This window comes from Spermophilus citellus (genome assembly GCF_964194105.1).
Source record: "Spermophilus citellus genome assembly, chromosome: 1".
Lineage (NCBI taxonomy): Eukaryota > Metazoa > Chordata > Mammalia > Rodentia > Sciuridae > Spermophilus > Spermophilus citellus.
In genome coordinates this window covers 88,222,347-88,236,648 of record NC_138182.1, presented here as the reverse complement: position 1 = coordinate 88,236,648, position 14,302 = coordinate 88,222,347, and the positions used below count along the sequence as shown (strand labels likewise).

At 41.6% G+C, this 14,302-nt stretch overlaps 1 protein-coding gene across 2 annotated transcripts in view; it reads right to left on the bottom strand.

The window, feature by feature from the left end:
• The window catches only part of SPATA13 (spermatogenesis associated 13), a 147,762-nt gene that overhangs the window by 29,176 nt on the left and 104,284 nt on the right, over window positions 1-14,302 (bottom strand). The window contains exon 1 of one of the 2 annotated variants that reach the window (XM_081277706.1): window positions 6,148-6,335. The exons of the other annotated variant lie outside the window; for it this stretch is intronic. Within the exon in view, the coding sequence (XP_081133832.1) occupies window positions 6,148-6,202 (55 nt within the window). The 5' untranslated portion in view covers window positions 6,203-6,335. Of the gene's footprint in view, window positions 1-6,147; window positions 6,336-14,302 lie in introns of those variants that run through there. 2 annotated transcript variants of the gene reach the window in all.

The following is a 14,302-nucleotide window of genomic DNA, read 5'->3' as shown; positions in this document are numbered from 1 at the left end:
GTATCCTGTTTTCCATTGTGGCTGCATCAGTTCCCATTCCTACCAGCAGAGCATGGGATGTAGTTTCTCTGCATTCTCAATGATAACTCTACTGTTTTGTTGGAGAAAATAAGTATGGAAAAGCCATTTTTTAAAAATGCTACTGTAAATACGGAGCCAACTCTGCTCCAAACTGAAATCACCTTTAAAAGCCTAAACTTCCAGCTGTCATACACATGACAGCAGCCAGAGTTCTCCTTGCACAGCATTTCTTAAAGCTTCAGCCAAGCAGGAAGAGCCCCCTTTATCTTCTAAAGCTCTCCATACTGACGTCAGCACATACCTCTGGCTAGAATGAGTTTTTTCCACAGAGTACCGCCAATTCCAAACACGTTGTGAGTGAGTGAACACTCCCATTTAACAATCACTGAGCGATCACTCCTGGAAATGCCAGCCTCCCAAGTCTCCTGAGCACCTTACTTGAGCCACCTTCATCCCAAGGCACCATGTGCCCCTTTCCTAGCCCTGCCCCTTACATGGCAGCATCTTGAGGTTTGGCCTCAAAGGTCTCCTCTATGCTCTAAGTCTGTTTACTTCCTGGATGAACTGACCAGCTTTTCAGGCTACGGCTGCCACCTGAGGAGAACTCACCACCACCACCTCCCAGAGTCCACATGTCTATATTTCCAGTCCTGTCCAGAGCTGGCCTCAGGAGTAAGAATGCAGAACAGTGTTGTATCCACAGAGGATGTGCCATATCTTACATCAGTAGGACTTCTACAATTAAAGAAGACATAAGAAAAAAAAAAAAAAGCCAACAATAAGCAGCCCCTACACTCCTCAGACAAATAACATTCTTCTGTCTGAACTCAGATTTTACATGTGTGAAAGGATTACACCTGGCTGGGCATGGTGGCATGTGCCTATAATCCTGGCAACTCAGGAGTCTGAGGCTGAAAAACACCAAGTTCAAGGCCAGCTTGGGCAACTTAGCAACTCAAATTTAAAAAGGCTGATGATAGAGCTCAATAGCAGAGCACCCCTGGGTCGCATCCCTAACACTGCAAAACCAATAAATAAAAATAAGAAGATCATACCTGGCAACTGATTCAAGATGAACTTGGGGGTCAGGAATCACCAAAGGGCACCAACAATGCAGTGCTGCTTTTTACAACACCTTCCTATTTGCCCACAACCTGTTGGAGCTTTGTCCTCATGACAAACAAAAGGTCTCTTTCCCATATGGCTTATTTTTTACACGCTTAAGTGCCAGGATTTTAAAAGAACTAGACTGGAAATCCCAAGATCTGGATTTGAGTCCCAGAGTGGCCACCTTGGGAAAGGCCTTGACCTCTCTGACCTCTGTTTTCTCATTTGTAACAGAGGAAACCATCCCTGCCCTGCATAGCTAGCTGAGAGAGGGAGGAGGGATGAGAAGGCAGATGTGGAGCATTTTGTTAAACAGACGGAAGGTGAGAATTAAGATGCCAAACTTCAGCTTCAGCAGGGCTTGGTCTGAAGACAATACTTCCACCATGGGCCAGCTATTACCAGCATAGTAGCTAATGAGCAGCACCCTTTCCCAGCCAGCAGGCTTCTCAGAGGGGATTTCCCTCATCTTATTTTGGGGACATTCCCGGGCTTTGAACAATCTGTTAAAAACATGTACTTCAGAAAACCTCCTGCTGATCACTCCTACTGACTTCCTCAAGGTTGAGATAAGCAATTCGGGACTTCCCATCTCAAAAGCGGAAATGGCTGGCAGAGGCAGGCAGCTGTGTGCACAGACCTGAGTGGCTTTCACAGGGAGCTGCTCCAAGGGTGGAATGCCTCAACCCAGAAAGTGACCCTCAAACCACTGAGATGCACACAGAGGGAACAAGCAGTGTCAAAGCATGCCACTTGGCTGCCAGGGCACCCAACCCACTCCTCGTTAATGGTTCCCAGACACCTGGGGTACTCAATCACATGGAGAATGTTTAGAAAAGCTTTCTCAGCAAACACTCCCATTCTGGTTCAGTGGTCCTGCCCCACTCAGGACCACTGAATCAAGGTGGGTGGGTGAGAGTGTTTGCTAAGAATCTGTCTTCATAAAGCTCCCCGAAATGATTCTTTCTGATGCCTGGCCAAATTTGGGAACCAATGGACTTTCAGAGTGACCTTACTTAAACTACATAACAAGAATGGATTGTGCAAGAGGCATGTCCTTCACTGCCTATCCATGCAGGAAGCCACAGGTTGCAGAGAAATGGATTCTGATTGCACAGAAAGCTCTGCTATAGCCATCTGGTACCAAAGAGTATTCTCTGTTCCAATAAAAAGAGAAAGATCTTTTTGCTGACTTCTCCACATGCAGCAACCTCCCTCCCAAAACAGCCTGTCAACTTCCGAATCATCCTTCAAAAGTCTGTCAGTTCCTGGTGATGAATTCCATGATTTTTCAGTTCTTTTCTCACATTATTCCCTGATCCCCTACAGTAACAATCTGTCTTCAATGTTCTAGAAACACATCAGCTTTACTTCTTTCAAAATACTTACCATGTGTATGTACAAGTTCTTACACTTAAGTTAGCTTATAGCTGTTCCCTGAACTTTCTCAAGGATGAGGAACATGCTTACTAGTCAGTGCTAGCTGAATGAATTACAGCATGAAATATCTTTCACACTCTAGAATGTAAAATATCACTGTCACCTAAGTCACTTTTAAGCCCAATGTAGACTTTTAAACCATTCTCCATAAATAGTATTTTTCAATCTTTAGAAATATTGAATGATAATATAATAAAAAAGGGCCCCAGCAATGAACATAAGTGCCCTCACTGATACCTCTCATAAAGTCTAAGGATTGTTTAAAGATAGTCTCCCAGCCATTATAGACATGGTGGCACATGTCTATAATTCAAGCTACTCGGGAGGCTGAGGCAGGAGGATTGCAAGTTCAAGGCAAGCCTGGGTAATTTAGTGAGACCCTGTCTCAAAATAAAAAATAAAAATGATGTAGCTCAGAGGAAAAGAGCCCCTGAGTTCACTCCCCTGTACTGCAGAAAATAAGATGGTTCTCCCAATATATACAGCTTTACATCAGCATACCACTTGGGGCCATGTTTGACTTTGGCTGCCCAGAGCAGACAGAAGCCAGTTATATTATGACTAAACTAAATTTGTAGCAAACCTCTGAAAATGGGTATAAAAGTCTTTAAGTAAACTACCAGTAAATAAATCCCCCCCCCAATTTAAAATGAAAACTTACCCTTAAACTTACCCTTACCCTTAAAATTGCCTCACATACGCTCTAGATCACTTTTTGAAAGAGCCTGACCGTGCTCATCTGTAAAATGGGTCTCACGGGACTTGCCAGGGTAGGTCTGCACCAGGAGACTGGGCAGCCAGCACCTCTGGGACCCCCACCCACCCACCCCACACACCACCAGCCTAGCAGCTCTGCTTCCTCCTGCTCTAGGTTGATCTCCATCCTGTTTCCTATTCAGACCTAGGATTCAAGTTTGGGGTTTCTCTGCATCTTGTTTTGAGCCCTCAGGTTTTCTTTTTTTTTTTTTTTTTTCTTTTTAAATGCAGTGCTGGAGATTGAATCCCAGGGGCTCACACCTGGTAGGCAAGTGCTCCACCATCGAGCTACATCCCTAGCTCTTTTCAGTTTTTTATTTATGTTGTGACAGGGTCTAAGTCGCCCAGACTGTCCTTGAACCTGTGATCCCTCCTGCCTCAGCTTCCCTAGTTGCTGGGATTACAAGTGTGGGCTGCCAAACCCCACTAAGCCCTCAGGTTTCACTTTTGGCTGGTCCCTAGGTTTCTGTTTCCTCTTTTCAGCTAGTTGCTGTCCTTCCTTGGGTTTCTGGCATTGGTGATGGCTTTTTTTGTCCATCCTCTCTGGCACCTGAGGATCTGTGCTAGAAGCCTCCTCTTTTCTTTCACTCACAGCCAGTGTCTCACTGCCCCTTACAGCTCCCACAGCTGCCTCTCACTGGTGGAAGGAACCCAGAAAGATTCCAGCCAGTTCCACTGCATCCCCCGAGTGAGCTATAGTGTATTCCAGGCATCATACTCAGCCTGACATAAATCATCTGTGAGCCTCACAGCATTCTGGATTATTACTGTTCGTTTATTGAGGAGGAAACTGTGGCTCAAAGAGGTTAACTACTCCCGGTGGTAAGGCTGGATTCAGACTAGATGTGTATGCTCCAAAACAATCCTGGGGAGTCTGCCTCGCCTCTGGCCTCACTTAACTCACATCAATGGGAAGGGCTCCCTGTCTATTCTCACTGGACGTCCCCCTAAGGATCACCAAAGTATCCCAAAGGGCCTCACAAACATTCACCAGCTTTTTCAAGTGAAAGCAAACCCACCATGGGTGAGCTTCATTCCTTATCTTATACTAGTTTATCATTTACAGTCAATTCACATAGCACTTGTCATTTTACCATACATGTGCATGTAGTATAACAGACCTGTCTTAGGAACACACTGCTCAAGGGAACTTTCGGAGAGGGAAAGTGAAGACAACTCCATAGCTGGCCTTTCCCAGCAGGGAGGCCTAGGAGACAGCTGCCAGCCCTTTACAGCCAGGGCCAGTCCACTGAAGCTGAGCCCAGGGTGAAAGGGGTGCTCTGGCGCAGGAGCAGCTTTCTCCCAATTCCGTAAGGGTATGATGGGGAGGGGAACAGGTCCCCAAAATCCATTTCCAAAGGACAAGCTTTCCAAGGAAAGCTTCTGGCATGCTATGAGCCTTTAGCAACACAGAGCATTCCCCTGAGAGGCTGAGTCAGGCGTCTCCTGGGTCTCTACATGAATGTGGGAGGAAGCAGCTCCGGATCATCTCCCAGGCCTGGAGGAATGCTGCAGGTCAGAGGGAGGCCACCATCCCTCCCTTGCAACAACTCCCAGAGTAGGACACCCGCTCACCCCCTCCTTTCATCCTGGCCTTACTCAGTGGGTACTGTGTGGGATGCTGGCATTACTGAGCCCTGCCACTTGAGTGACCAGCAAGGCCACTGTGAAGGTAGGGTTTGTGTTCTTAATATAGAAATCTGGGGGCAACTCTTTTTCCTTTTTCTAAATTTGGGTTAGTGCAATGGAACACCAGTCTGATTCTGACAATCAGCCAGAGACAGAAGCCATAACCACATCCTTGTCTTCTCCAGGCCAGCAGAGAAACCAATCAAAACAAGGAAGAAAGCACAAACTCCAAACAGTATTGCTCTGACAAGGCCTAAGGCTGCCTTCAAGCTGTCACCTACGATTCTCATTCATTTCAGTGCAAGCTACTGGCGTCTATTTAAGGCAAAAACAGAAACAAGATCTGTTTTTAAATCTACTGTATCTGTTACAGCAGCCAGAGAAAATTCTTTTTGTGTAGTATTTTTTTTTAATTTAAGCAAGTAAGAGAATACACAGATTCTTTTAAGAATACATGGATTATACTTTATAACTTCTTAGCATAATATTTCTTTTGCATTCAAATAGGGACTAGTCCAGTAGTCAATACTTAGAAAAACTAAGAAGTTAGGGTGAGTGTAATAAAGAAATTAAAAATACAAAAAAGGGTGTGATGAGACGGTGAAATAACCGAAGACTAGGCAATATCAATTTTGAAACAGTATTTTCCCCAAATCAATTCACAACCTCCAATCTCACTCCTAAATTTAGCCAGGAACATTTTTATGTATTTCAACCTCTTAAATAAAGAAAATTTTTAAATAAAGGAACATTTTATGTATTTATAACCTCTTAAATAAAGGAAATTTCATGAAATGAATAAGTAGCAATCAATAACAGTACCAGTAGCCAAGACCAGACCCCACGGCTCTTACAGGAAAAAAAAAGACCATGCTTAACTCTTACTATTTTCTCTTTCATTCTAAGTACTGTGCCATGAACAAAGTCAATCTCTTTGATGGACTATGTCTGCAATGAAACCTCCCCTCAGGACCCTTTCCTGGGAGGAATCAGCTTTTTTGTACACATTCACACCTGACCAGAACACACACACACACACACACACACACACAGAGAGAGAGAGAGAGAGAGAGAGAGAGAGAGAGAGAGAAGGAGAGGGAGAGGGAGGGAAAGGGAGAGTGCACAAACTGCAACTTGGAGAGAGTCGAGACAGCAGAGTCTCCTGGACAGAAGGATCCATTCCCTTACACATACCCATGTGAAGGCTTTCCAGACTCCAAAATCTTGCTATTTCCCCTCTAGCTACCATCCTTGCGACTGAAAAACAGCAACATTCAGGGCAGGTCAAGGGTGTGGCAGAAATCAGTGTAGGGGAAGATAGGCAGGCTGGCAGTTCGGGAACTGTAGAACCGCTATGCACTGCTTCCCCGACACCCTGTGGATTCCTGGCCAGAGTCTGCCCAGAAACTGACAGCTCACTCTGTGTGACCCAGGGCTAGCTGCTCCAGCGACATCACAACGCGAGGACTGTAGGGAAGAAATTCTAAACTAAAGCAAAACCTACACACACCAAACCCCAGCACACTTACAGCCTGTCAGGGGCAGTGGAGAGCCTTGGTGACTGTGGTAGAAATGTGTTTGCTGCTTTTAACTGTAATCTCCAAACCTGAGTTAGACTTTCACAGAGCTTTTCCAGAGGCTTTTATTTCACCAGAGAAAAGCACAGAGGTCGCTTGGTTCAAAAATTGAGTTAGGATTTCACACCATGGTATGACAAAAATTTGAGTTATGATACTATATTATGCAAATTTATAAAACCACTTTAAAAGAGGGATTTCTTATTTGAAAGATGCACAAGTAAATAAGTACATGCATACCCTACTCTGTGCAAGTAATATGTATATGTTACTATGTAGAATATATATCCTCTAGCCTGGGGATAGCGCTCAGTGCTAGGGTACCTGCCTAACATAAGTCAGGCACTCTGTTGGCTCCCCAGCACTGCAACAAAACAACAAAACAAACAAGTTGAGGTGCTATAAAGTGCAGTTAAAGAATTTTTTAAAACAAAATATTTTTCCTCTCTAATGAAAAAATGTGTTTTAAAGGAGGTTCTCTCTAGATAACATTATGGGTTATTTTTATCTCCTCTGTACTTTTCTGTATTTCCCAAATTGTCCCAATGAGCAAGGTTCTTCTTTTACATTGTGACACTGTTAACAAACAGTGTGCTTCCTTCAATTTCTTCATGATAGGAAGCCACTGCCTTTTTAACTTTATGAACAATGAGATAATATACGCAAAGTAGTGATCACAAGGTCATAAATGTGGGTTTAAAAAGCCATAGTGCCAATTAGTAAAACACTTGCTTTACAGTGGTGAGCCTATGTTCAAAAACCTGTTGCATCATGACTACCTGGTGGACCACAGCTAAATGAGGGAACATTTCCACTAGGCATCTCGGTCTCCTCATCTGTAGGGGGTACAGGGGAAGAGGGACTGGAGTACCAATAATCCTCATTGGATTGTTAGAATACACTATTTTCAGAACAGCATGGGGAATTAGTAAATCTTAGCTGTTGTGCTGCTACTGTCGCACAGAAAAACACTGAGGTCCCTACTAACATGCCAGCTCTCATAGAAATCACAGCACCAGGGACTAGAGGTGTGGCTCAGTGGAAGAGCACTTGCCTAGCATGTGCAAGGCCCTGGGTTCCAATCCCAGCACCACAAAAAATACAACAAAATAAAAAATCATGCACAAACTCAGAATGCAAAGCTACACAATTATAATACCAGTGTTGACTGTATTACTGTGTTAAAGGCTTTTCTAATCTTCAAATATTTATGGTTGTTTCTATTGAAATGTTCTATCCCATGCTTGAATCCAGCTAAGTAAAGTTTTCTGGGGAACTCATAATTTCAAAACCTCATAGGAGATGCACTCCCCCTCTTGCCATGTATAACGAAGTGAGAAGAACTAGGTGCTGGCTACCTGACACTGAACTTCCAGCCTCCAGCACTGGGAGAAATACATTTTTTTTCCTCTATTAAAAAACAAGCAGACACACCCACAATAAAAGTGAAACACATACTGGGAATAACAAGCAACTAAATCAGTTTCAAGTTTTTCCTTCATATTTGTTTTCAGTGCTGGAGATTGAACCCAGGGCCCCACCATGCCAGGCAAGTACTCTACCACAAAGTCACATCCCCAGGCCCTTCACAAGTATTTTTAAAAGATAACTTAAGAGTCAAATATTTAAAATGATTAATAGTTCGTACAACAGGGGTACGTTTATTCTCAATAAATATGGTGCTTTATTGAATTATAGACTCAAAAGATACCTTTTTTTAATAGCAGATGAATGTCATGTAAAGTTTCCTAGTCTACCTTGTGGAATGCTAGCTGCCTAAGATGATCCATGAAAAGTTTGAAACCTACTGTATGCTTTATCTACTCCTTGGACACCCCACAAGTTTCATCAGTAATAACAGGCATAAGAAGTCCAGCCGGCAAGTTGTGTAATCTTGATTAACATAGAGCTTCCCAACCTTATTTGGTCAGAGTTTTCTTTTTACCATAACACATTACTACTCCAAAGAGAGTGTCTATAGCCTCACCCAGGGACCTGCAGTCCAGCGGTGTTCACAAGACCTGGGAGCGGGCCAGACATGAAGATTGCTGGGCCCAGCTCTGTGGACTGAGAATCTGCCTTTCTACAAGATTCCTGGTTGTGCCAATGCACACTCAGCTGTGAGAGCTGTTGTTCTGGGCAACTTTCTGTTGTGTGTTGTCCACTGTTCTTGTGCAACATTCCTTGAGAAACCCTGCTATGAGGCAAAATCCTGAATACCAGTGTGCTTCTTTTCATTGATTCAGAAACTAAAGAAAACTATGAAAGGAAGGAGTAAGGCATGGTTTTAGTCAAGTGAAGAGATAAAATTCCCAACACTGAGAAGCAAAGCAGCGAGAAGTGGGAGTTCACTCTTATGGGCATCCATTCTAACAAAGGCAAATAAATTCCACAGCACTTTCATTTTCTTAAAATTGCTGGTTTTCTTCTTCTTTTTTTTTTTTTTAAATTGCTGGTTTTCAAAAAGAAAAAGCTCCGTTGCCACAGGTCCTTTGTTCTGTCTGTTTGCACTTTCACTTTCCACAAATGTCTGGTACAGGACAGCTTCTGTTTCTCAGAGATTTTTTTCTAAGTCCAGAGATGGGGTCAGGGTACTAGATTAGGAGCCCTGAGAATTCAGGACCTTAGAACCGAGGTACTCACTAAAATAAACTTACTTTATGGGGCATTCCAAATGAAATAAAGATAAAAAAGAAGAAAAAACTGATACATAAACAAATGCTGAACTGAAATGTGGTATCTTCTCTAAGGATGTTCACCTAGCAATCTATTTTTGGAAGAAGCCACTACTAAAAAGAAAAGAGTATAATAGAATAAGTAAGTTTGACCTCTAGTTAAAAAAAAAAAAATTTCACTGATTACAGCCTATATTTGCCAAATCAATAAAAATACAACAACAAAAACCTTCTGCAGCCAGGAATGGTGGTGCATGCCTGCAATTATAGTGAGTGAGGCAAGAGGCTGAGGCAGAAGGATTGCAAGTTCAAGGCTAGCCTCAGCAACATAGTAAGACCCTGTCAATAGAAAACAAAAAGGGCTGGGGATGTAGCTCAGTGATAAAGTGTCCCTGGGTTCAATGCCTTGCACCAACAAAAACAAAAACAACTTAAGGATAGTGGAAAGAAGTCATAAAATCCTGCTCCCCTCCCAAATTCCTTTGGGCAAGAGATCATTACAATATATTATTGGGACTGGGCAGTTAGAAACATTTATTACTGGCAACACAAGAAGTAAGCAGAGAGTCAATCCCAGAAGTGAAGAGAGCCAAATTATATATTAATATCAAATATGTAGCAATCAGAATAAAGTAAATGTTGAAAACACATGGAATGTTCTGATCATTTTGTTCTATAAATATAGGAATTTAAGGTTGGTGTGTTGATGCACACCTGTAATCTAGCAATTTGGAAGGCAGAGGATGGTATGTTCAAGGCTAGCTTAGGCCAATTAGCAAGATCCTGCCTCAAAATAAAAATGAAGAGGCGTGAAGAAAGGTTGGGGATCAACATCACCACTACCATCACAATGACCACCATCCCCACTGAAAAAAAAAAAAAAAGAAAAAAAAAGAAGCAGGAATTTAAATTACTTTAGAGAAAGTGGGCCTAAGACCCATATGTATTTACATGTATATTCAAAAGAAAGGCTATTGGAGAGGCAAGTTAGTAGTAATACCTCAAATTCAAAGCAGTCCACCTTTCTACCCCTCCAGGATTGTTTCCTGAGATTGAGTAGGTAGTCATTAAAGCTGAATTTCTGGTATCTTAAGTATAATATGGTACAGATCTTCTTACATGCACACCTTCTGATGATGTGTAGAATTAGCACTGCATACCTACTTAGCAACCAAAGTTTCCCAACTGCTGCTTTTTCCCCAAAGCAGTAATTTCCCAATGTTAATGTCATAGAGATATCCAGAATGGAGGAATATCCTAGGAACTTTGTTTCCCCTGGGTTTTAACATGCTTTTATTCCCAAGAGCCACGGGGCAGGTGCTGAGAGTAGGAAGCCCTGGAGGGCAGAGCAATGCTATTTTTGAGCACAATACTGCTCAAGGACAGCTATCACCTCAGTCGAGGACCAAGAAACCCCTACCTCTGGTTATCACTGGCTGGACTGACCAATGGTGCCAATTCCCACACCAGCAATGGCTACCCAAAACCAAGAGGAACATAACCAAGATCTATGGACACTCATTAGCCACCTCCCACAGCTAAAATTGATTGTTATTTCTAAAGCTGGGATGGCAGATGTCCTTAACAGGAAATAATTTGCAACATTTGCTATCAGTTATTCAGACCAATATTCCCTTATCCATTAGCATAAATAATTGAGTACCCAGGGTGATTCCTTAGTTCTGAATGGATTAAAAACAGACATTGTATTATTAATCTCCTGGTCGGTTATGCCAGTTTCCAAGGAAATCTAAAAGACATTTAATGCCATGTACAGCATACCATTTTCTAGCATGCACTGAATTAACAGTAGCCACTGTTTCAGCACACCGACTGCTCCGGATGGTGACGGCAGGCTGACTGGCACAGGCTCTTCGCCACAGAAGGAAAGGGTTCAATCACTTACAGCACAGAAGAACGAAGCCGGAGTCAGAAGAACAAACTGTGAAAAGCATCCAGTATGCGTCGAAAGCAATGATAAAGGAAAAGTGCCTTTGTGCCTTCAAAGCTACAGCTGTTCATCCTAGTGTCATGTGGACTTGAATACATAAGACTGTGGAAAATCTGCTCTCGGTGGCTTAAATGAACCCTCCCATCATTACCCCCACCCATAGCCTATGCGCTCCAAAAACTGCTCCAAACAAGACATTCTGTACCTGGGCACTGACTACAACCTGGATTAATGCAGAAACAAATAAATCATAACTGTCCTTTAGAAGACAAGGCACTTTCTTCACTAAAGGCCAGCACTTTCCTGTCCTCTGTGTGCAGGTTTCATCCTTCAAGGTCTAATAAATATATCTCTGCTTTTCTGTAGTCTTCTTTGTTCTCTTAACTGTTGCACCTGGTTAGGATGCCAGCCCCACTATCTACTATTCCGCTGCACTTAGCTGAGCTAGGGAAGGTTACCCACTACCTTCAAGCCTCAGACTTCTTGCAACAAGCCAGTAACAGACAGACTACTGATACTTGGAAGTTGTTTGCCAGGTGTCCAGAGCACTTAACTCTCCCTCTTCTTATGTTTATCATTCCTTCCTCTCCTTTTAAAATCCACTGTCTGAAACTCGGTAAGGAGACACGTGATATTTGGAAGAAGGTTCATTCTTCAATAGTTCAGGAAGATTTGAACAAATTCAATTTTTAAAATGGAGAAGGTTTTAAATGAAATCTCATGAGTTTGCAGGGAAAATGTTAAATACTTTATCATGTTTTTCTGAGCAAGAACTGGAACACTATGTTCTTTAAAAAAAAAAAACAACCCTGATTATAGGCAATGATAAGACATGAAATACCAGTGAAGAGAACTGCTATTGGAGCTAATGTAATCTCCAAGACTTGCAGGCAATATAGTTTCAGGCACTGATGTCCCTGCTTGTAATCCTTGTTCCTGCACACAGAAGCCTTTCATAATTTCTAAATGCCTTGGACTCTGTGGAATCTATGCTATCTCTCAGCAGGCTCAAAAGACAGTGACTTTGCTGTGTACCATCTTAGCAGTCAGGAAAATACTCTTACTGCAAGTACTTGTCTAAAGATAAGTAAACGAATCCAACTTGTTTTAGAGATAAATACAACCAACACCCAATGTTCCTTGGCATGAACATATAAAGTGGAAATGGAAAGGAAGAAGGAACTGGGCAAGACACATGACATTCACACCTAACAATCAAAACCCTGGGTCACCAAAACTCCAACCAGCTTTCCAAGATCTCTGTTATCACCCAAAACAGGTGCTCAGCAAGTAAGACCTAATTTGATATTTTCTCTGATTCATTACTGAAAGAAAAATTTTGAAAAGTGATTTAAATAAACAAAACATAAAGTGATGATCTAAGAAATGGAGATCAAACAGAAAGCTTAAATGGTGTGCTCACAATTATCACAAAGGCACAACATACATGCATGTGCACACCCAAATAAGTGCACCTCAACACCTGTTGTGGTTTCTTCTTCTTCCCATACTTGTAACAAAATGTTTACTGGAGTCTCTGAAAACACTGGATAATGACTGCAATTTGAGGTCAAGAAAATCAATGGAAAAGATTTGGTTAAATTTTTTCCCCTTTAATAATATGAGGGTATATATTGTAAATTTGTTTAACAAATTTATTAACCAATATATGGTATAATAATTAGAGAGAACATTGTTCCTGATAGTCTCCTAGCTCCCTAGCCCTCTAGGGCTTTATTTGTTAGATTACATGACTTATCTAGGGTTAAGCCATTAGTTAGGGTGGTTAAATAAATAACTAGAACTCTGGATGGAAACAGTTCACTGCTCATCACTACCCATGTCCCTGCACAAATTAATGCTTTCCTGATTAGCTACTAATATTTATTTACTACATACTTTCTGTGAACCAGATCATTCTTCTACATCTGTGGGGTAGGTAATATTAATTGATTTCTCCCATTGCAGCTGGGTCCAATGGTACAGGCCTTAATCCCAGCTGAGGCAGGAAGATCACAAGTTCAAGGCCAGCCTGGGCAACTTATAAAAAAATTAAAAAGGACTGGGGATGTAGCTCATTGGTAGAGAACCCCTGAGTTCAATCCCTAGTACCAAAAAAAAAAAAAAAAAAAAAAAAATTCTTCATTGCACTAAAGATTCTGTAGCTGATCAGTAGTTACCAAAGGCTGGGAAGAAAGAAAAACTGGGTAGTAAGCTTCCTTTGGGTTTTATGAAAAGGGTCTAAAATTACATAATGGGGATGGCTGCATAATGTTATAACTATATTAAATATCACTGCATTGTACATAAAAAAAAAAAAAGACTGTAGCTAACTAAATTGCCCAGGGTTTGACACCTAGTCAACAGAAAATTAAAATTCAGCTCTGGCTTTCTAACCCAAAGTTATGTTAATAAAATTAATTTTCACAAAAATAATTACAACAATATGCAGCCAGAATAACTATTTGAGACCCCCCCCCACACCCTTTAGTGATTCATTAATTCTCTGTATCCAGAATTTTTAGTGCCTTATTCAGGTGGTCCTCCTAAGGAAAAATACAAGTATGGTACGATCTGTTTCTAACCGAACTATCAATGTGTAAATCTGTTATATCTAACAAAATATAAATAGGAATTTTAAATTTTTTTTTAGTTGTCAATGTACCTTTATTTTATTTATATGTGGTACTGAGAATCGAACCCAGTGCCTCACACATGCTAGGCTAGTGCTCTACCACTAAGCCACAACTCCAGCCCTAAAATATAAATAGGAATTTTTAAAACAATGAACACCAAAAAACTAAGGCAGAGGAGAAGAGGATGCAGGGACACTTTTTTTGAATCTTTATTTATTTATGCTTTTATGTGGTGTTGAGAATTGAACCCAGTGCCTCACACATGCTAGGCAAGCACTCTATTACTGAACCACAACCCCAGTGCCAAACACAGAGTTTTAATAAATTTCTTAACTTTACTAAAAGATTTTTCAAAAAAATATGCTTTGGTAATTCTTATGGTTCACTTTCATTTTTTAAAAAAAATGAAGCCAGGCATGGTGGCACATGCCTGTAATCCCAGCAACTCTGGAGACTGAGGCAGGAGGATTTCAAGTTAGAGGTCAGCCTCATCAATTTAGCAAGCCACAT